The following is a 17,202-nucleotide window of genomic DNA, read 5'->3' on the forward strand; positions in this document are numbered from 1 at the left end:
CCCGAAATGGCACAAACAGACTGTACCAGCCAGTGGAATTGAGGGTGGTTTATTGCTCCTCCAGCACAGCGCAGCACAGATGTAATCTGGTTACAGGAACTGGGCTAGGATGCCTCAGGCCCCCTTGAGACGGGGGAGACTGGGCCCCTAAACTCCAGCTCCTCTCCCTAGGCTGTCTCATCCATCCTCTCAGACAGCCACCAACCAACTAACCCACTTCCAGCCCTGCCCCCCAGCCAGGGCCGCATTCCACCTTCCTTTGTTCCTCTCCATGGGGGGTGTCTGGCCACTGGTTCGACAAGTTTGGCCTTCTCTCTGCCTAGCGAGGTTTTCCCTGCTGGGTCTTGCTCCAGACAGCAGGGGTCACCACAGCCCAGCAAGTACCCCCACTACGTCACAGCACCTCACTCAGCCTGCCTGATTCCCTCCCTTCCCACCCAAACACAGGGCCTGCAGCAGTGAGGGGGGACCACACATCACCCTTCTCTTTACCTCGGACCCACCAGTGTGCTGTAGCTCCAGCCTACACCAGCGCCTCCACTTTCCCCTGATCTCCCAGCCCTGTTAGCCCTCCGGCTCGTTAGTGCCGGCCAAGTCTTAATTCAGACACTGGCCCAAGTCGTCCAGTTCCTCCTGTGCTCAGCTCAGCATTGGGGGCCGGGGCTCTACTTATGCAGGGACTTGCCCGAGGAGAAAAGGCAAAGGATCTGTCCCCACAGCAAGGCCGGTTGGGGATGCAGAGGGCAACAGGAGTGGGGAAAAGGACGGGGATGGGTGAGGGGCAGAGGGGGACAGCAGCAAGTCCACCACTGACACGGGTCTGGGTGCTGAAGAAGCCGCTGCACAGACGTGGCCCCAGGCAGGGGCTGGTTCCCCGCTGCTGCTGCGAGCTCCAGGGAGCAGAGATGCCAGGAGACCCCCACAGGCTGGAAGAGCGGGGGGCTTGTTCAGCGCTCCGCCAGCAGCCGCTCTCCCCACTGGCAGCAGTGCCACGGGGCCACGCCGCCCCAGGCAAATGGTCAAGTCTGCCACGTTGTGGTCCCTCCTCCCTCCCCAGCCAGAAGCCCCCCCGCGTGCCCAGCAAGTCGCCAGGCTGGCTCCTCAGCAGCCCCAAGCAACGGTGGCACAGCCAGGTCTCTGCAAAGGGTTCTTTATTGCACCGTGAGCTCGGCCGTGCCGCGGCTCCACACATTACACCAGACTGCAGAACCAGCAGTCGGCAACTGTACAAGATGGCAGAGTCAGCCCGGCTGGAGGAGGGCAGCAGGGACGTCACCCGGGGGAGGGGGCAGAGGCCCTCGCGCCCCTGGAAATTTAAATAGATGCAAATCCTAGTGCTAGCAGGCATTGACCTATGTACACCTCTGAGAATGAAATGAGCCCAGCCCGGGGCCCCGCACCCAGGCCTGCTGGCTGAGCGCAGGGGCAGAGGGTGAACGGTGCGGGGAAGGTAACGCGGGGCAGGCTCAGGCGCCCCAGGGCGGAGCCAGGAGAGCGCAGGTCCCCGCCCGCGGAAGGCTCTGAGGACACTGGGTTTCTGGGAACGGCCCGGCAGGGGGCCTGGGCCCAGGGCCAGCAGCAGCAGACACACCAGGCGGACACGGGGCTGTAGCAGCAGAGGGGTAGAGGCAGCCTCTTCCCAAGAGTAGCAGGGCCCCCACCACAGCCCCAGCCCAGCAGCAGCTCCTCCCCCGGAGCCCTGGCCACGGAGCGAAGCCAAGGCAGGCAAGCTGGGGGGGGCGGGGGGGGGGGGGGGGGGAGAGAAGGGGATGCACGCAGCTGGGACCCGCTACAGCACGCGCAGCCCCTGCTCAGCCCACTCTGGCCCCACAGGGAAGTGGGGGCAGCCAGGCCAGGCCAGGGTGACGTGCTCCAGCAAGCAGCTGGCTGAGCTGGAGGAGGCCGGTACAGGCCCATCACCCCCTGCCCAGGGCCACAGGCAGAAGCGACTCCCGGGGAGGTACGAAGAGAAAAGCTGCTGTTCACTCCGAGCGCTGCGAGCGAGGCAGCCAGCCCGGCCCACCCCAGGGCCAGGCTCGTGTGGCAGCAGCGCAGGCCCGAGGCAGGTAAGAGCAGGGCTGCTGGCCAGGCCCCGTGGAGGAGCCCTCCTGTGGCCGTGCTGCTCTGCACCCAGCCTTGGCCACGGAACACGCCCCAGGGGCCCTGCCCCAGCCACCAGCCGGCGAAACTCCAACGGGCGGGACAGTCCCTGGCCGCAGCCGGGCAGGGCGTGGGGACTTGGCCGGGGCGGCTACACGCCAGCAGCACCAGCCTGGGCTCACCCTTCCCCAGCGCCCAAGCACCGGCTTCCAGTTCCAGGGGGCCCAGTGGCTGGACGCCAGCAGCACCGAGGGCCGCCCCACAGCAAGGCGGCGGGGTCCACCACGCTCCCGGCTGGGCTCAGAGCCGGTGGCTCAGGCTGGCCCCCTTGGCTGGGTGAGTCACAGACCAGAAGTTGCGCCTGTTCTGCAGTTTCTGGAAGGCGTTGAAGTGTCTCCGCCGCTCCCGCTTGAACTTCTTACTCTTCTTCGCCTGACGGAGCAGAGCCGACGTGAACGCAGAGGGAAGCACACCCCTCCCCCCGGGGCAGCACACCAGGATGGCAGGGAACAGCTCCCCCAACCAAGCCCCATGGGCCCCTCCCTCAAGACTGGGCCCCCCTGGCACCCTAGTGCTAGAACCAAGGTTCCCTCATTTTTTCCATGCCCGTGTGGAATACATTTTGCGCACCCAGGCATGTGCATCTGTGCACCACCAGCACAGACATGCTGCCAGCTGTGGGCGCTCCACCAAGCAGCTGGGTGGCATTGGACTTTCCCCACAGGAGGCCGTGGCCAGAGGCAGCCCCTCACCTTGCCGCTGTCGAAGTCCTCGTCCCAGTCGTCGGTGACTCTGGCGCGCTGGGCCCAGCCCGCGTCCCGAATGGCGTCCCGGCTCACGGCCGAGATCTCGCCCTCCCACGTGAGCACTGCAAGGCAGGGACCTGTCAGCACCGCGGCGCAGCCCCCCGCCAGCTGGCAATGCCAGGCAGCGGGGGGCAGGGAGACGAGCCGCTCCCCCGCACCCGGGGCCGGGGGCAGCCACAGGGACGGCAGCATCACCTTGCTTCCCATACGCTTTATCCAAGGAATTCCTGAGCAGCTCGTGGACCACGCCCGCCTCCTCCTGGCCCTGTGTGCAGCCGGCTCCGAGCGGGCGGTCCCAGCTGCACGTGGCCACTGTGGAGAGCAGGCAGGGCTGAGCACGTGCACGCGGCTCGCCTCAGGAACCACGCTGGGCGGCCCGGGCACGCAGGCAGAGCCAGGCCCCGGCCCCAGCACCCTGGACAGCCCCGGGGGGCCGCAAGGCCACGTCCCCACTGACAGGCACAGGGCGCAGCCAATGAGAGCCCTGGCCGCCGAGCGATTGTTCCGGGGCAGAGGGAGACCAGCGATACAGCCAGCACGGGGCCCTCCCACCCACACCGGCACTGGCCAGTCCACGCCCAGCATGGTGCGGCTGCAGTACCTGGCGCGCTGGCTCTGGGGGGGAGCCCGTTCACAGCTGCCTGCTCAGGGCCGGGGTGGGCGGCCGGGCTGCTGGAGCCCTCCCTCTGCTTGCTCTTCCGATGCTCGCTCGGGCTGCTGGCCGCCTGCACAGTTTGCTGCACCTTCGCCCTGCGGAGCTCTGCCGCCTCGGTCACTGCCTCGCCCTGCCCGGAGCCGCTGCGGGGAACGGGCCAGGGTGAGGGGGCGGCACACGCAGCCTCGGCTCATGCCCAGCGGCTCTGGCGTGGCCTGCAGCGGAGCCATAGCCACCCGCTCCGGAGGGTCCCGGGCCCCGTGGGCCAGGCAGACAGGACAGCAAGGGCTCAGGCCCACGCCCTGCCAGGCCCACAACCGGGTAGAGCCGGGGCAACCCCCCAGCCTGGCCAGTGGAGAACCGAGGGACACGGCCGGCACCGGGCCCTCCCTCCCCCGCAGCCCCAGAACCGAGGGACACGGCCGGCACCGGGCCCTCCCTCCCCCGCAGCCCCAGAACCGAGGGACACGGCCGGCACCGGGCCCTCCCTCCCCCGCAGCCCCAGAACCGAGGGACACGGCCGGCACCGGGCCCTCCCTCCCCCGCAGCCCTAGAACCGAGGGACACGGCCGGCACCGGGCCCTCCCTCCCCCGCAGCCCTAGAACCGAGGGACACGGCCGGCACCGGGCCCTCCCTCCCCCGCAGCCCTAGAACCGAGGGACACGGCCGGCACCGGGCCCTCCCTCCCCCGCAGCCCTAGAACCGAGGGACACGGCCGGCACCAGGCCCTCCCTCCCCCGCAGCCCCAGAACCGAGGGACACGGCCGACACCGGGCCCTCCCTCCCCCGCAGCCCTAGAACCGAGGGACACGGCCGACACCGGGCCCTCCCTCCCCCCCAGCCCCGCCGGCAGAGAACCGAGGGACACGGCCGGCACCGGGCCCTCCCTCCCCCGCAGCCCCGCCGGCAGAGAACCGAGGGACACGGCCGGCACCAGGCCCTCCCTCCCCCGCAGCCCCAGAACCGAGGGACACGGCCGACACCGGGCCCTCCCTCCCCTGCAGCCCCGCCGGCAGAGAACCGAGGGACACGGCCGGCACCGGGCCCTCCCTCCCCCGCAGCCCCGCCGGCAGAGAACCGAGGGACACGGCCGGCACCGGGCCCTCCCTCCCCCGCAGCCCCGCCGGCAGAGAACCGAGGGACACGGCCGGCACCGGGCCCTCCCTCCCCCGCAGCCCCGCCGGCAGAGAACCGAGGGACACGGCCGGCACCGGGCCCTCCCTCCCCCGCAGCCCCGCCGGCAGAGAACCGAGGGACACGGCCGGCACCGGGCCCTCCCTCCCCCACAGCCCCGGCGGCAGAGAACCGAGGGATACGGCCGGCACCAGGCCCTCCCTCCCCCGCAGCGCCGCCGGCAGAGAACCGAGGGATACGGCCGGCACCAGGCCCTCCCTCCCCCGCAGCGCCGCCGGCAGAGAACCGAGGGACATGGCCGGCACCGGGCCCTCCCTCCCCCCCGCAGCCCCGCCGGCAGAGAACCGAGGGACACGGCCGGCACCGGGCCCTCCCTCCCCCGCAGCGCCGCCGGCAGAGAACCGAGGGATACGGCCGGCACCAGGCCCTCCCTCCCCCGCAGCCCGCACCTCTTCTGCGCCCTCACCTGCCCCGGGGAGATGTGCCAGGGCCACGCTCTTCCTCCAGCTGCCGTGCTCTCTTCCTCCTCCTCTTGCGGGGGGTGAGGAGCCTGGCACCCAGGAGGCTGCTGGAGCCTGCAAGTCGGGGCCGCCGCTCCCAGTCCAGGTGCCCACGGCTCAGCCTCTCTCTCTTCCCGCTGCCCGACGGCGCGGTTGCAGCCTCCTCGCGCCCTCCCTCCTCCGGGTACCGCCTCTTCCGGGGGGGGCTGGCCAGCCCTGCCGGGCCCGGGCTGCAGGCCGCCGTCTCCGCCCCCAGAGGTTGCTTTCGGCGTCTCTTTTTGGAGGTGCTGGAACGGGGCAGGGCCTGGCTGGCCCCCGTCTCCCTGCCCGGGCGGGAAGGCTGGGCGGGAAGGCTGCTGGGGCCGCAGGCAGGCTTCGGAGGAAATGGGGATTTGGGAGCAGATGAGAGCGTCCTGGGGGAGGGAGAGAGGTGCTAACATGGTCGGGGGGGGGATCTGTCCATCGAGGGGCAGCCCCACCCCCAGCCAGGAAGGGGCAGCCTCCAGCTGTGAGCAGTGGCAGGGAGAGAGGTGTCCTGGCAGACACGTGGGGGCCCCCAGGCAGCCCTCACCGACAGGCAGGTCGAGAGAACACGGGGGGGGGGGGGGGGGGGGGGGGGGGGGTCAAGCATTTTGCAGGGCCTGGAGCCCTTGGCACGGCAGGAGAGCTCCAGAGGGGGGAGCAGGCGCCATGCTGCCCAGCCGTAGCGGTCACCCTGCTCCGGAGGCTTAGAGCAGGCGCAGCCCTGCCGGGAGGGGGGTTTCCTAGGTGGGCCCGCAGGCGGCCGGACAGCAGAGCCGCCGGGGCGCCCCCCCGTGGCGGGGAAGGAGGCAGGCGCCACGGAGGGGCCCCGCGGGGGCCGTGGCTCACCTGGCCTTGCCGAGGGGCCGGGCGGAGGCGGTGTGGCCGGCGAAGGCTGGGCGGGGTGGCGCGTGGCGGTCACTTCCGCTCGCCCTCCGCGGGGTGCTGCCCTGCAGTTATCGACATAAATAAAAACTTGGTGGTCTAGAGAGGGTTCCAGGCGCCAAGAGGGGAAGACGAACAGGGGAGCCCAGAGCCGGGCAGGGGCGGACAGACAGGGAGGGTGGGGATGGAGAGAAGAACCAGAGAAGCGGTCTCAGTTAGCAGCACACAGGAAGCCAGGAAGAAAGGAAATTTAAGCCCAAACGCTAAGGAGGCTGCGGGCCGAGCCGGGCCCTGCGGCCCACGTGGCCGGCTGCGGCTGCGGCATCCTCCCACGGCCAGTCCCCAGGGACCACGGCCCCACGCAAGCCCTGCGCCCTTCGGGTCCTTGCCCAGGGCGAGAGCCCGTCACTGGCGGCCCCGAGAGCAGACGTGCCAGTGACACTGCTCTTCAGACTGGCCGACGAGCCAGGAACCCGACAGCCCCCCCGTGGCCGGCTGCACCCCGGGGCCCAGAGCTGCCCGCAGGTGGGGCTCTCCAGGGCCCAGCCCCAGACCCACCTTCTTGGCCGAGAGGGCCAGCTTCTTGGCAGGCGGGGGCGACGTGGCGCTGCCCAGATCCACGCCGGCACCAGCCAGCAGCAGGGACTTGAGTCGCGCCCCCTGGGGGTCTGTGGCCTCCGGCTCGGGGGAGGCGTCGACGCCGTTGGCCAGGTGCGCGGGGCTGGAGGAGCTGCTGCTGCAGGAGCCCTTCCGCGGCGGCACCGGGCTCGGCACGGCAGGCTGCTCGTTCTCCCAGCTCTGCTTGGGGAGCGCCGCGGCGGCCCTGCTCACTTCACTGCCAGCGCAGGGGCCCTGGGACGCAGCGAGCGGCTTCTTCGGGCCCCCGGCCAGCTCGTCCAGGCGCGTCGCCGCCACGTGCAGGGCTCTGGCAGCCGGCCTGGGCGAGGGGAATCCGGCCCCCGGCCTGGCCTGAGCGACCCCGTTCTGCAGCCTGGGCCCCGCTCCGAACACAGCCCGGGCCACAGGGATCCCGGCCTCCTCCGCGCCCGGCAGCTTCTTCCCCAGCACCCCGTCTGGTCTCTAGGCGAAGCCAAGCAGAGGGGCACGTCAGTGGGGGGCAGGGAGCCACGAGCCACGCCCTGCTCCGGAGCCCCCGAGACACGCCAGAACCCCCGGACTCCTACCTTGCCAGCCAGCGGCGAGGAGAGCAGCCCGTTGGCAACCGGTTTCTTCGTCTGGTCGGAGACGACGGCGGCTCGGCCGGGCAGGGCCTTGGCCACAGGCCCCTCGGGGCTCTTCCTAGAGCTCGGGAGCCTGGCACGGGCAGAGAAGCAGGTGACGGCCGAGCTGGGGCTCGAGACCAGGGGCTCGGGGCAGGGCCCCCCGCCCAGACCCACAGCCGGAGCCTCCACCATAGCCAAGGCCCGAGGGAGCTGGGGGGACCGGCCAGCCGAGCCAGAGCTGCTGACCCAGCCCCGCCAGCGACTCGCACCTCAAGTAGAACAACACGTAGGCCTGCTGGTTCAGGACGACCTTGATGTTGCTGGAGTGGACCAGGGAGTCGTTCATCTGGTACCACTGCCCGTTGCTGGCCTGGGGGAGGGGAGAGCAGCAGATGGAGCGAAGACCCAAGACGGGGGCGCCCAGGCGGTGCCAGGATCCCTCCTCGGCTCTGCCCAGCAGCACAGCCCCTCAGAGCCCTCTGCCCAGCACGGGGCCGACAGGCTCTGGGGGTGCCCCCATGGGGCACTGCGCCTCACCTTGACGTAGCAGTAGTAGTGCCCGGCGTGGCAGCTGTACCCCGAGTGCACCAGCACCGCGTACAAGCCGTACATCACTGGGTCACCGCTGCTCTGAGACATGTAGGGCCGGATGTTCAGGAACTCGGGGTACCCCACGTCCTGCAAGGAGAGACCCGCATCAGGGAGCCGGGCCCGGGCGGCTGCGCTCCGGCCGAAGGCACCACGCCACCTGGGGGTCCCCTTGGCGGGAGGGTGCACCAAGAGGCCAGGGGAACCCGGGGCGGAGTTGTGGCTCGGAGGCTGGGCCCCAGGCGGCACCCACCTTGGTGATTTTACCTCCGCTGAAGTTGGCGAAGCGCTTGAGGGACAGCGTGAGGACGTTGGAGGCGCGGTGGATAGTGAAGCGCTTGGAGGCTGGCACCTTCCTCTTGCACCTGCACAGGAGAGAGGGGCAAGCTCGCCCCGTTCATGCCGCCAACACCGGCGCCTTCTGGGGGCAGCTCGCTGGCACGGCAGGGCAGGGCCAGGCCGGGACTCCCCAGGCACATGGGAGGCGCCCGAGGCTCTGCACAGCCAGGCTGGCGGGAGGGCGCCCCACCGGCAGCAGCACGGCGAGGAGCGGGGCGGGCCCCCCCCGGGAGAGGACTCACTTGGCGCACATGTAGGCGTTGTCCCCGCTCAGCACGTCCGCCCGCACAAACAGCTCCAGCGCTCGCACTATGTTGGCGGCTTGCTGCAAGGACGGGGTGCAAGTCAGAGGGCAGAGTCTGTGCACCTGGGGCACCAGGCTGGCACCAACGCTGGCACCGGGTGCCCAGCTCTGTGGGCTGGCTGCCCCCAGCGTGCACAGGCGGCACCACGCCCCCGGGAGGCCCTGGCTCACCCCCGGGAGGAGGCTGGCAGGGTCCCCGTGGGACGGGGCTCAGCATGTCCAGCGTCCCCTGCCCGGCCCGCGATGGCAGGCAGCCTGCACAGCTCCGGGGGAGCCACACCCTGCACCGGCTCTCCATGCTGGGCCGACTCAGCCCCCCGCCTCCCCCCCCGCCGGCCAGTACCCGGATCTCCAGAGCCATGTCCAGGTAGGGGTCGTAGGTGTCCGACACGCTCTTGCACACCGAGCACTTCACTGCAAGGGAAAGAGCCGTGACCTCGGCGCCCGGTGGGCAGAGCCGTGACCCCCGCGGTGCCCAGTGTCCCCCCGCCCCGGGCTCTTTGCTGAGTCCCGCCACCCACCCAGCGGCAGGAAGCAGCAGGGTCTGTGCAGGGGGAAGCCAGGCAGTGCCACGGAGGAGCCCGCAGAGCCCAGCAGCTGGGGGGATGGACGTGGACCCGGGACGGGCCCCAGGGGAGGATGCAGGTGCCCCCGAGCTGCACTCACCACGGGACCGCAGGTAACCGCCGAAGATCTGATGGACCAGGGTTGTCGCCTGCGTCTGACGATCCAACCTAGGAGACGAGCAGGCGGCGTCGCACCGTCCCTGCCTCACGGCCCCGGGATGGGGGCCTGGCCGCCCACCCGGCTCAGACCCCTCAACGCAGCAAGGGGCTGGGGAATCCCACGCCCGCAGGGCGCCCCAAGTCACCCAGCTGGAGCGCGAGCCAGAGCCCTGCACCCTCCGCCCACATCCCAGGAGCCTGCAGACGCACGTGTGCCGCCAGCCGGGGAGACGGGCCCGGAACGACGGCGGGGTGGGCGCCCCCGGCCCAGAGCCCCGCACACTGCGGAGCTGCCCAGCTCCCCGGCGCAAGTGGGCCCTGGCACGGGAGGGGCTGCAGGGCAGGAACAGCAGCGCCCTTCTCCCCAGCAGCACCCTACCTGCCTGGCCCCGGACAGGGACTGGGCAGCCGCCATCTGTCTACAGGAGCAGCCCACTCACTCAGGCCAGGGGCAAGCGTGGGGCTCCGCAGGGAGCAGCAGCACGGCCAGGCGGGGTCAGACCAAAGGCCCATCTCACCCAGCATCCTGGCTGTCGCCAGCCGCCAGGTGCCCCAGAAGGAGGAAACAGACCAGGGAATCATCCAGCGATCCCTCCCCTGTCGCCCAATCCCAGCCCAACAGAGGCTAGAGACCCCAGTCCCGCCCCGCCCCGCCCGGCTAGCAGCCATAGACGGACCTGTCCTCATGAACAGATCGAGTTTTTTTGAACCCTGTTAAAGTCCTGGTCTTCACACCACCCTCTGGCAATGAGTTCCACAGGTTAACCGTGCATGAAGAAAAACTCCCTTTAGCTCACTTTAAACCTGCTGCCGCCTAACCGAATTGGGTGACCCCCGTTCCCGTGTTTAGGAAGGAGTACCTCTCTATTCCCTTTCTGCACCCCAGCCGTGATTTCACAGACTCCAATCTCCCCCCGCCGGCTGCCTCTTCCAGACAGGACACCCCGAGGCAGCACCTACTTGGTGTAGCCGTTGAGGCAGGCCTTCTGCATGGCATCGATGGTGTAGCGCAGGAACTCGTGTGCATCCTCCTGGCTGCCGAAGCGGAAGTGCCGAGCGATCTCTGCAAGGGGGGGGGGAGCGTGTCACCCAGCTGCCCCCGGGCAGGGGCCAGGAAAGGCCCCTCCTTGCTGCTACCTGCAGGCCAGACCATCCAGCTCCGACCGTCCCGGGGCGCCCCAGCCAAGCACCCGCCCAGGGCCAGGCGAGTGACCCACAGCGCCAGTTCGGGGACGTGCTGCTGCAGTGAGCCCCATAAGGAGATGGGGGAGATCCTGGCTCTGGGCCTCCCCCCCGTGACCTCTCGGAGCAGGGCAGGGGCTCGGGGCCTTACTTTTCAGGTCTCGGATGAAGGACACGGGCTTGATGGCGTTGCTGCTGTTGGCAAACGCCTGGATCAGGTGATTCTGCATGACACACATCATGCAAAAGCCTCCGTGGTGACCTGCAGCGGCGGGAGGGAGAAAGGGGTCAGGCTGGAGCCAAGCTAATGCAGAACCCACAGGGCCCCCACTGCAGTCAGGCACCGAGCCTCCACGGGCAGCCTGGGGGGGCCAAGATACCACGGGCAGGGGCCACCAGCCCCCGTCCTCACTGCAGTCACCCGAGTGAACAGGATGGGCCCGGGAGCTGCCACCCAGCAAAGTGGCCCAGACCCATGCGAGGCCCCCACACGTCCAGCAGCACAGCCACGGGCGTGTGGGCTTCCCCAGGGAGCCGCGGGGGAACGTGGGGGGCACCGGAGGCCCATCAGCACCCAATGGACTCGGCTTGCGAGCTGGTCACCGGTCTGTGGGGGCAGAGCCCGAGAGCCAGGCTACCGCCGTGCGGCCACGACCCCTCTGCCCACGCCGCTGCTTCTCGCGGGGCAGAGGCTCATGCTGACAGTGCCCCGCCGGGCAGCGTGGCGCACCCCCTCTGGCACAGGGCCCCATGCCATGGGGCCAGGGGCTCAGTGAGAAGTCAGTAACGGCAGGTGGGTGAGCCTGTATTTTGGTTACTAATTATAGCATCGTCTTCTGGGGAAATCAAGACATTGAGAAGAAAAAACCCGAGTCCAAACCTGTGTCTACCAGGTTACCTAGTGGATTAAGAGTCAGGATATTTGAAGGGTGCCACCATGTTCTCAGGCCCCTGCGGGCTCCGTGGCTGAAAGTTCGGAAAAGCCTGCTCGAGCCCCAGTGTCCCATCCGACCGGCCCCCTCCTGCCCAGGAGCCTGGGCCAGGCAGCTGCCCGCCGAGACGGGAACCGTTTGACGCAGTGCTCTCGCGAGCCCCGGCAGACGGCACGGCACGGGCTCCCCTCCTCCCCCAGACCGCCAGGCAGCGCCGAGAACGGAGCAGGAGGTGCCGGCAGGCCGGTGGGGACAGAAGGGGCTGGCGGAACAGCCCAAGCCAGGGCAGGGGGGCTGACGGGAGGGAAACGAAACGAAGGGGCCCAGGTGGGGTAAGCAGAGCCAGGCGGCCCCACCCGGGTGGGCAGGAGCGCCAATCAAGGGCCCTCTGGCCTGGGGGAATTCACACAGGCCTCCTCCCCTGCCCCCACTCCCCAGGGATCGCCCAGAATCCCGCCCCCACTCACAGCTGCGGCTGTGCTCCTTGGACAGCAGGTAGTTCGCCAGCGGCGGCGTGTAGGTCAGACACTGCACGGTGGAGTTCAGGAAACAGGTGTTGCCCAGGTTGTGGAGTCCGGCTCCGACCCTGTACACCCGCTCCCACTTCATGGACAGGCGCTCCACGGGGAAGAGAACTTTCTGGGGAGCCGGGACGCCGTCCCCAGAGCCGCCCAACCCGTGCCCACTTCCTGCAAGAGAGGAGTCACTGAGACAGACGGACCGGCCCAGGCACCCGAGTGCCGTAGGCAGGGATGGAAGAACGCAAGTGTTGAAATGGGTAACGGCGACCTGAAGGGTTACACGCCGGCTCCCGAAGAGCCAGCTGCCGCTCTGAGCTGCTGCCTCCGTACCCGGTGGGGAGCCAGATCCCGGTGCACACCAGCTGGCGGGGAGCTGGCTGCCGCCCTGCCCCGCTCACTCTGTGAGTGGCCTGACCCCCACGCTGCAGGAGGGCCCCTCGCCGTGCCACCCGTAGCGCGGACGAGCCCAGCAGGCTGGCACATCCTGGGAAGACGAGCGGCTCCCAGAGAGCCCCCCCCCCAGTCCTCTACGCACCCTGCTTCCTGATCTGGGCCTCATCGGAGCTCTTCTGGCGACCGGCACTCTCGGCCCTGGGGTTCAGCAGGACGTACTTGCCCTTCAGGGTCTCCAGCTGGTAGGAGAAGCTCTTGCTCGCCGGCTCAAACTCGATCTTCTGCAGCAGGATCTTCTTGGCAGACGACGCCAGCAGCTTGCCCAGCTCCCCATCCTCAGCAGAGTCCTTCCGGCCTGGCTTGAGCGCCTCCTTCAGCTTGTCCACGATGGGCATGGCGCAGCGGGGGCGGCTCAGCTGGCTACCCGGGGACGCGTCTCTCTGCAGGGGAGAGCAGGAGGAGTCTGGCCAGGCGGGAACTGCCACAGAGCGCCCAGAGCCATGTCAGACACGGGGGGGGGGGGGGGGGGGGTCAGTCTGCAGGAGCCCTGGCCTGCCAGCCCCCCCGAGAGCTCAGCACGCCGGTCAGCGCCGCCCTCCCGCTGCCACGGGGCCAGCAGAGCGTCTCCGCTCTGTCAGCTACGCTGGGACCTGCCCAGAGACAGCCCATGGCTCCGCGAAGCAGGGAGAGCCAGGAAAGGAGTTATGGGTCCCAAGAGCACCAGGCCACGCTCCACACTGCTCCCAGACCCACCAGCAGCTCCCTCTACCCCAGGGCTGGGGACCCTGGTAGGGTCGGGGGCCACACGAGCAAGCAGCAAAAAGAAACATCCCTCACAGACACGGCCCCCAGCTGAGGAGCAGAAATAGGGGTGCGAGCAACTGGCTGGCTAGCAAATGCCAACTCCACCCATCACTTCCCCCCTTTGCTGCCTCCATCAGAGAGAGGCAGCAAGCGGGGGGGGGGGGGGGGGGGCGGAGGCAGGAGTCAGTGCTGGGGATGGGGGGCAGCTGAAAAGCCGGTCCCCCCTGCACTGCCTCTGGGGGGGCAGAGGGGAAACAGCGCGAGGGGGAACTGAAGCAGCCCCTGCTCCCCCCACGTGGCGCTGGCTAGATTTCTGAATCAAGCACTGCAGTGGGAACTAGGGGTGTCAGACACTAGTCGACTCCTTGCTTCCCCCCCTCGTTGCCTCTAGGACAGACGGCGGGGGGGGGGGGGCAGGAACCAGTGCTGGGGGAAGCTGGCTTAAAAACCAGTTCTCCCCAGAACTGTCTCCAGGGCTCCACCTGCCCCCCACTGCTTCTATAAGGGCAGGGGGGATGGGGAGGCTGCTGCTAAGCACCCCCTGTCTGCAGGGGTCCCAGTGGGGAGCAGCCCCCGCTACAGACAGGCTCAGTCCCGCTGCAGCGGCTCCACGGCCCATGGGGCTAGCTAGGTAACGGCAACGGAGCATCCTTAAGCAGAAAGGCCCCTCGCGCCCCAGGGCCCTGGGGCCAGGCGAGTCGCTGTCTGTGCGTCAGCCCCATGGGGGGGCGGCTGGGCCTGGAGCTCCAACACGGGCTCCCCAGTGCCGTGGGGAGGAACCCCCATCTGGGGGGGCTGACCCCCCCGGGCCTCAGGCTCCCCACCCGGCCCCACCTGGGCAAGAGCCGCAGGACGCAGCCCCCCCCCCCCCCGACACAGGCGGCGGAGCGAGCTCCTGGGCGGCACCGCAGGGCCCCGGCCCCCGGCTCCCCCTGCGGCGCGGGGCTCTCACCTCCAGAGCCGGGGCTCAGCCGGCCCCTGCGGGGGCATCTGCGCGGGCGGGAGCGCCTGGGCCCGGCGCAGCGGGGGAGCCGGGGGGCCGCTGCCCTGGCAGGAGGACGCGCTGCTCCGGGCCGGGAGGGGACACGGGCTGTGGCGGAGGCGAGGAGGGTCAGACCAGGCCGGGCGGAGACAGACCCGCCCCCCCCAGCAGGGACCGCCCCTGCGCCCCGCAGCGCACCCGGCCCCCCCGCTCGCCCTGCTCCCCCCGCCCCCCAGGCCGCCCGGCCCCCCCCCCGCTCGCCCTGCTCCCCCCGCCCCCCCAGACCGCCGCCCCGCTCCCCCCGCCCCCCCAGGCCGCCTGCCCCCCCCCCGCTCGCCCTGCTCCCCCCGCCCCCCCCCGCTCGCCCGCCCCCCCGCCCCCCCAGACCGCCCCGCCCCCCCCCGCTCGCCCTGCTCCCCCCGCCCCCCAGACCGCCCGGCCCCCCCGCTCGCCCTGCTCCCCCCGCCCCCCAGACCGCCCGGCCCCCCCCCCGCTCGCCCTGCTCCCCCCGCCCCCCAGACCGCCCGGCCCGCCCCCCCGCCCCCCCAGCCGCCTGCCCCCCTCCCGCCCGCCCTGCTCCCCCCGCCCCCCAGACCGCCCGGCCCCCCCGCCCGCCCTGCTCCCCCCGCCCCCCAGACCGCCCGGCCCCCCCCCCCCACCGCCCCCCCCCCGCTCGCCCTGCTCCCCCCGCCCCCCGACCGCCCGCCCCCCCCCCGCTCCCCCGACCCCCCCGCCCGGCCCCCCCCCCGCTCGCCCTGCTCCCCCCGCCCCCCAGACCGCCCGGCCCCCCCCCGCTCGCCCTGCTCCCCCCGCCCCCCCGGCCCCCCCCCGCTCGCCCTGCTCCCCCCGCCCCCCCGACCGCCCGGCCCCCCCCCCGCTCGCCCTGCTCCCCCCGCCCCCCCGACCGCCCGGCCCCCCCCCCGCTCGCCCTGCTCCCCCCGCCCCCCCGACCGCCCGGCCCCCGCTCGCCCTGCTCCCCCCGCCCCCCCGGCCGCCCGGCCCCCCCCCGCCCGGCTCGCGCCGCTACCTGCTCCGGCCTCTCGCAGCATCCGGGCCTCCGCGGCCGCACACGTGTCTGCGCCTTAAAGGGGAGGAGTCGGCGCCTGCGCGGGACCCGCCACATAACCCCCGCTCCCCGCGCTCACCGCCTCCCCTTTAAGGGGCGGGGTCTGCGCAGGCTCCGCGCCGTGACGCGATGGCGTAACCTCGTCCCGCTGCGCCTTCTGCGCGTGCCACCCACAGCCCCGCCCCCTGGCCGCGTGGCCCCGCCCCCGTGCCGTGGCCGGGAGTTCCGCAGGGCGGCGCGCCCGCCCGGCTGCACGCGGCTGCCTGTAGCGCCCCCTCCTGAGTCCGCCTGGCACGGGAGCTTGCCACAGCCCTGCTCCTCCCTGCCCAATGGCCCGTCTCATGTTTCCCACCCAAGGCGGAATAAATGTTGTTCTGTGCACCAAGGCATGTGCGGATGTGCACCACCAACAGACACACACGCATGGGCACTGTGCTAATTAGCTGGGTGGAATTTAATCTCTCCTGGCCGGAGGCCCAAGTGCTCAGCTTACAGGGAACCCCGTCTCTCCTGCCCTTCTCTGTCTCTTTGCCGGTTCCATGGCTGGGTAGCTGCAGGCTGTAGCCAAAGCATGGGCGTACCATGGATTTCTATGGGGGCTGTGAGATCTTGTGTCGTTTCTGTCCCTTGCCTGCCGCTTCCCACCACTGTTCGCTGTCCCTGCCGCTGCACGCTGAGTCCTTGTTTTCAGGGCTGTTGTTCTTGAGCGGTGGCCGCGCAGAAGGCGCAGCGGGACGAGGCTACGCCATCGCGTAGACCCATCATTTGGTGCCTATGGCCAGGACCATGTTTCCCAATGCGCTTGACTCTGCATTTATCAGCCCTGAACTTCATTTGCCATTTTGTTTTGTTGCCAGTTGCCCAGGCTCTGCCCAGTCTGCTTTGAACTTAGCTATCCAGAGTAGTTTTGTATCAGCTCCAGACTTTGCCACCTCGCCCTTTACCCCCTTTTCTAGACCGTTTCTGAACCTGTGCAACAGCCCTGATCCCAGGACAGGTCTTGTGGGGGCACCACTATTTACCTCTCTAGTTTGAAAACTGACTGGTGCTGCCATCTCCAGTCGTCAGAGAGGGGAGCTGTGTTAGTCTGTGTCCACAAAAACAGGAAGTCCTGGGGCCTGGTCAAGAGTAACATTTATGTGGGCATAAGCTTTCTGGGCAAACACCCATGTGTCCGACAAAGCGGGTTTTTGCCCAGGAAAGCTTATGCCCAAGTAAACCGGTTAGTCTTTATGGTGGCTCTAGACTTTCCATTTTGAGAATTTCTTTGCAACCATGAAGCCTAGAAATGAACTGTTTAAAAAAGGAGGCTGAGATTCCCCTATAATCACGTGAACCCAGGAGCAGGGGCTTTAAGAAATATCATCAGATTCTGTGCGAGTCGGCAACACTGACACTGACTGGTTATTTCTACCCTGCGTTTCCTGTCTTTAACCAGTCACCGATCCAGGAGAGGCACGCCCCTCGTCTCCCACGACAGCTTCCTTTGCTTACAAACCTTTGGCGAGGGACCTTGAGAAAGGCTTTGTGAAAGTCCAACTACCCTGTGTAGGGATAACATATTAAAGTATTAAAAATGATTCCCCCAAGTGGAAGTGACTCCCCGTAATTTGTTCCCCACAACTAAAAGTCTAAGTAGTATAAGTTTGTTAAGTAGAAGCAGCATATAAGTGTTTAGATTTATTCTTGTTAAAGTGTTTAGATTTAGTGTTATCAAGCTTGATAAGTGTTTAGATTTATTATTATTATTTGTTAAGATTGTTAAATGTTTAGATGTATTACTATGTAGCCAGAAACAGCTCCCCTCTCTGTGTTCCAGGGCTTGAAATTGACATTGCAGGATACATTGTAACAATGCATTGTCAAGCCACTAACTCTGCTCTGGGAGCCAAGCCCTGTAATTGACTAAGGGCATTGTTGTAACTATAGCAGTCACTACTCAGCACTCAGAGAGAGAATGTTTTAAGAAATGCCACCCAGAAACTTGTGACGTTTGGTAACTACAACTCTTGTCTATGTAAAGTTATTATTATACAAAATA

At 68.6% G+C, this 17,202-nt stretch overlaps 1 protein-coding gene across 3 annotated transcripts; it reads right to left on the reverse strand.

Moving 5' to 3' along the window:
- Positions 1-1,134: 1,134 nt before the first annotated feature.
- USP36 (ubiquitin specific peptidase 36) lies at positions 1,135-15,260 on the reverse strand. 3 transcript variants are annotated; one of them, XM_075904155.2, is made up of 20 exons: positions 15,123-15,260; positions 14,066-14,203; positions 12,452-12,749; positions 11,863-12,084; positions 10,615-10,725; positions 10,242-10,344; positions 9,223-9,290; positions 8,900-8,970; positions 8,495-8,577; positions 8,167-8,278; positions 7,863-8,003; positions 7,595-7,695; positions 7,287-7,416; positions 6,661-7,182; positions 6,067-6,167; positions 5,163-5,609; positions 3,508-3,704; positions 3,102-3,218; positions 2,853-2,968; positions 1,135-2,532 (listed from the first exon to the last, which is right to left on the reverse strand). In XM_075904155.2, the coding sequence occupies exons 3-20, from the start codon at positions 12,702-12,704 to the stop codon at positions 2,401-2,403; spliced, it is 3,027 nt and encodes a 1,008-aa protein (XP_075760270.2). In that variant the 5' UTR covers positions 12,705-12,749; positions 14,066-14,203; positions 15,123-15,260; the 3' UTR covers positions 1,135-2,400. The 3 variants fall into 3 exon arrangements, with proteins under 3 accessions (XP_075760270.2, XP_089627969.1, XP_075760271.2); XM_089771843.1 differs by lacking the exon at positions 14,066-14,203 and having other exon boundaries at positions 15,123-15,193; XM_075904156.2 differs by lacking the exons at positions 14,066-14,203; positions 15,123-15,260 and having other exon boundaries at positions 12,529-12,666.
- Between the last annotated feature and the right edge of the window lie 1,942 nt (positions 15,261-17,202).

This window comes from Pelodiscus sinensis, chromosome 20 (assembly GCF_052426305.1).
Source record: "Pelodiscus sinensis isolate ZL-2025 chromosome 20, ASM5242630v1, whole genome shotgun sequence".
Taxonomy (NCBI): domain Eukaryota; kingdom Metazoa; phylum Chordata; order Testudines; family Trionychidae; genus Pelodiscus; species Pelodiscus sinensis.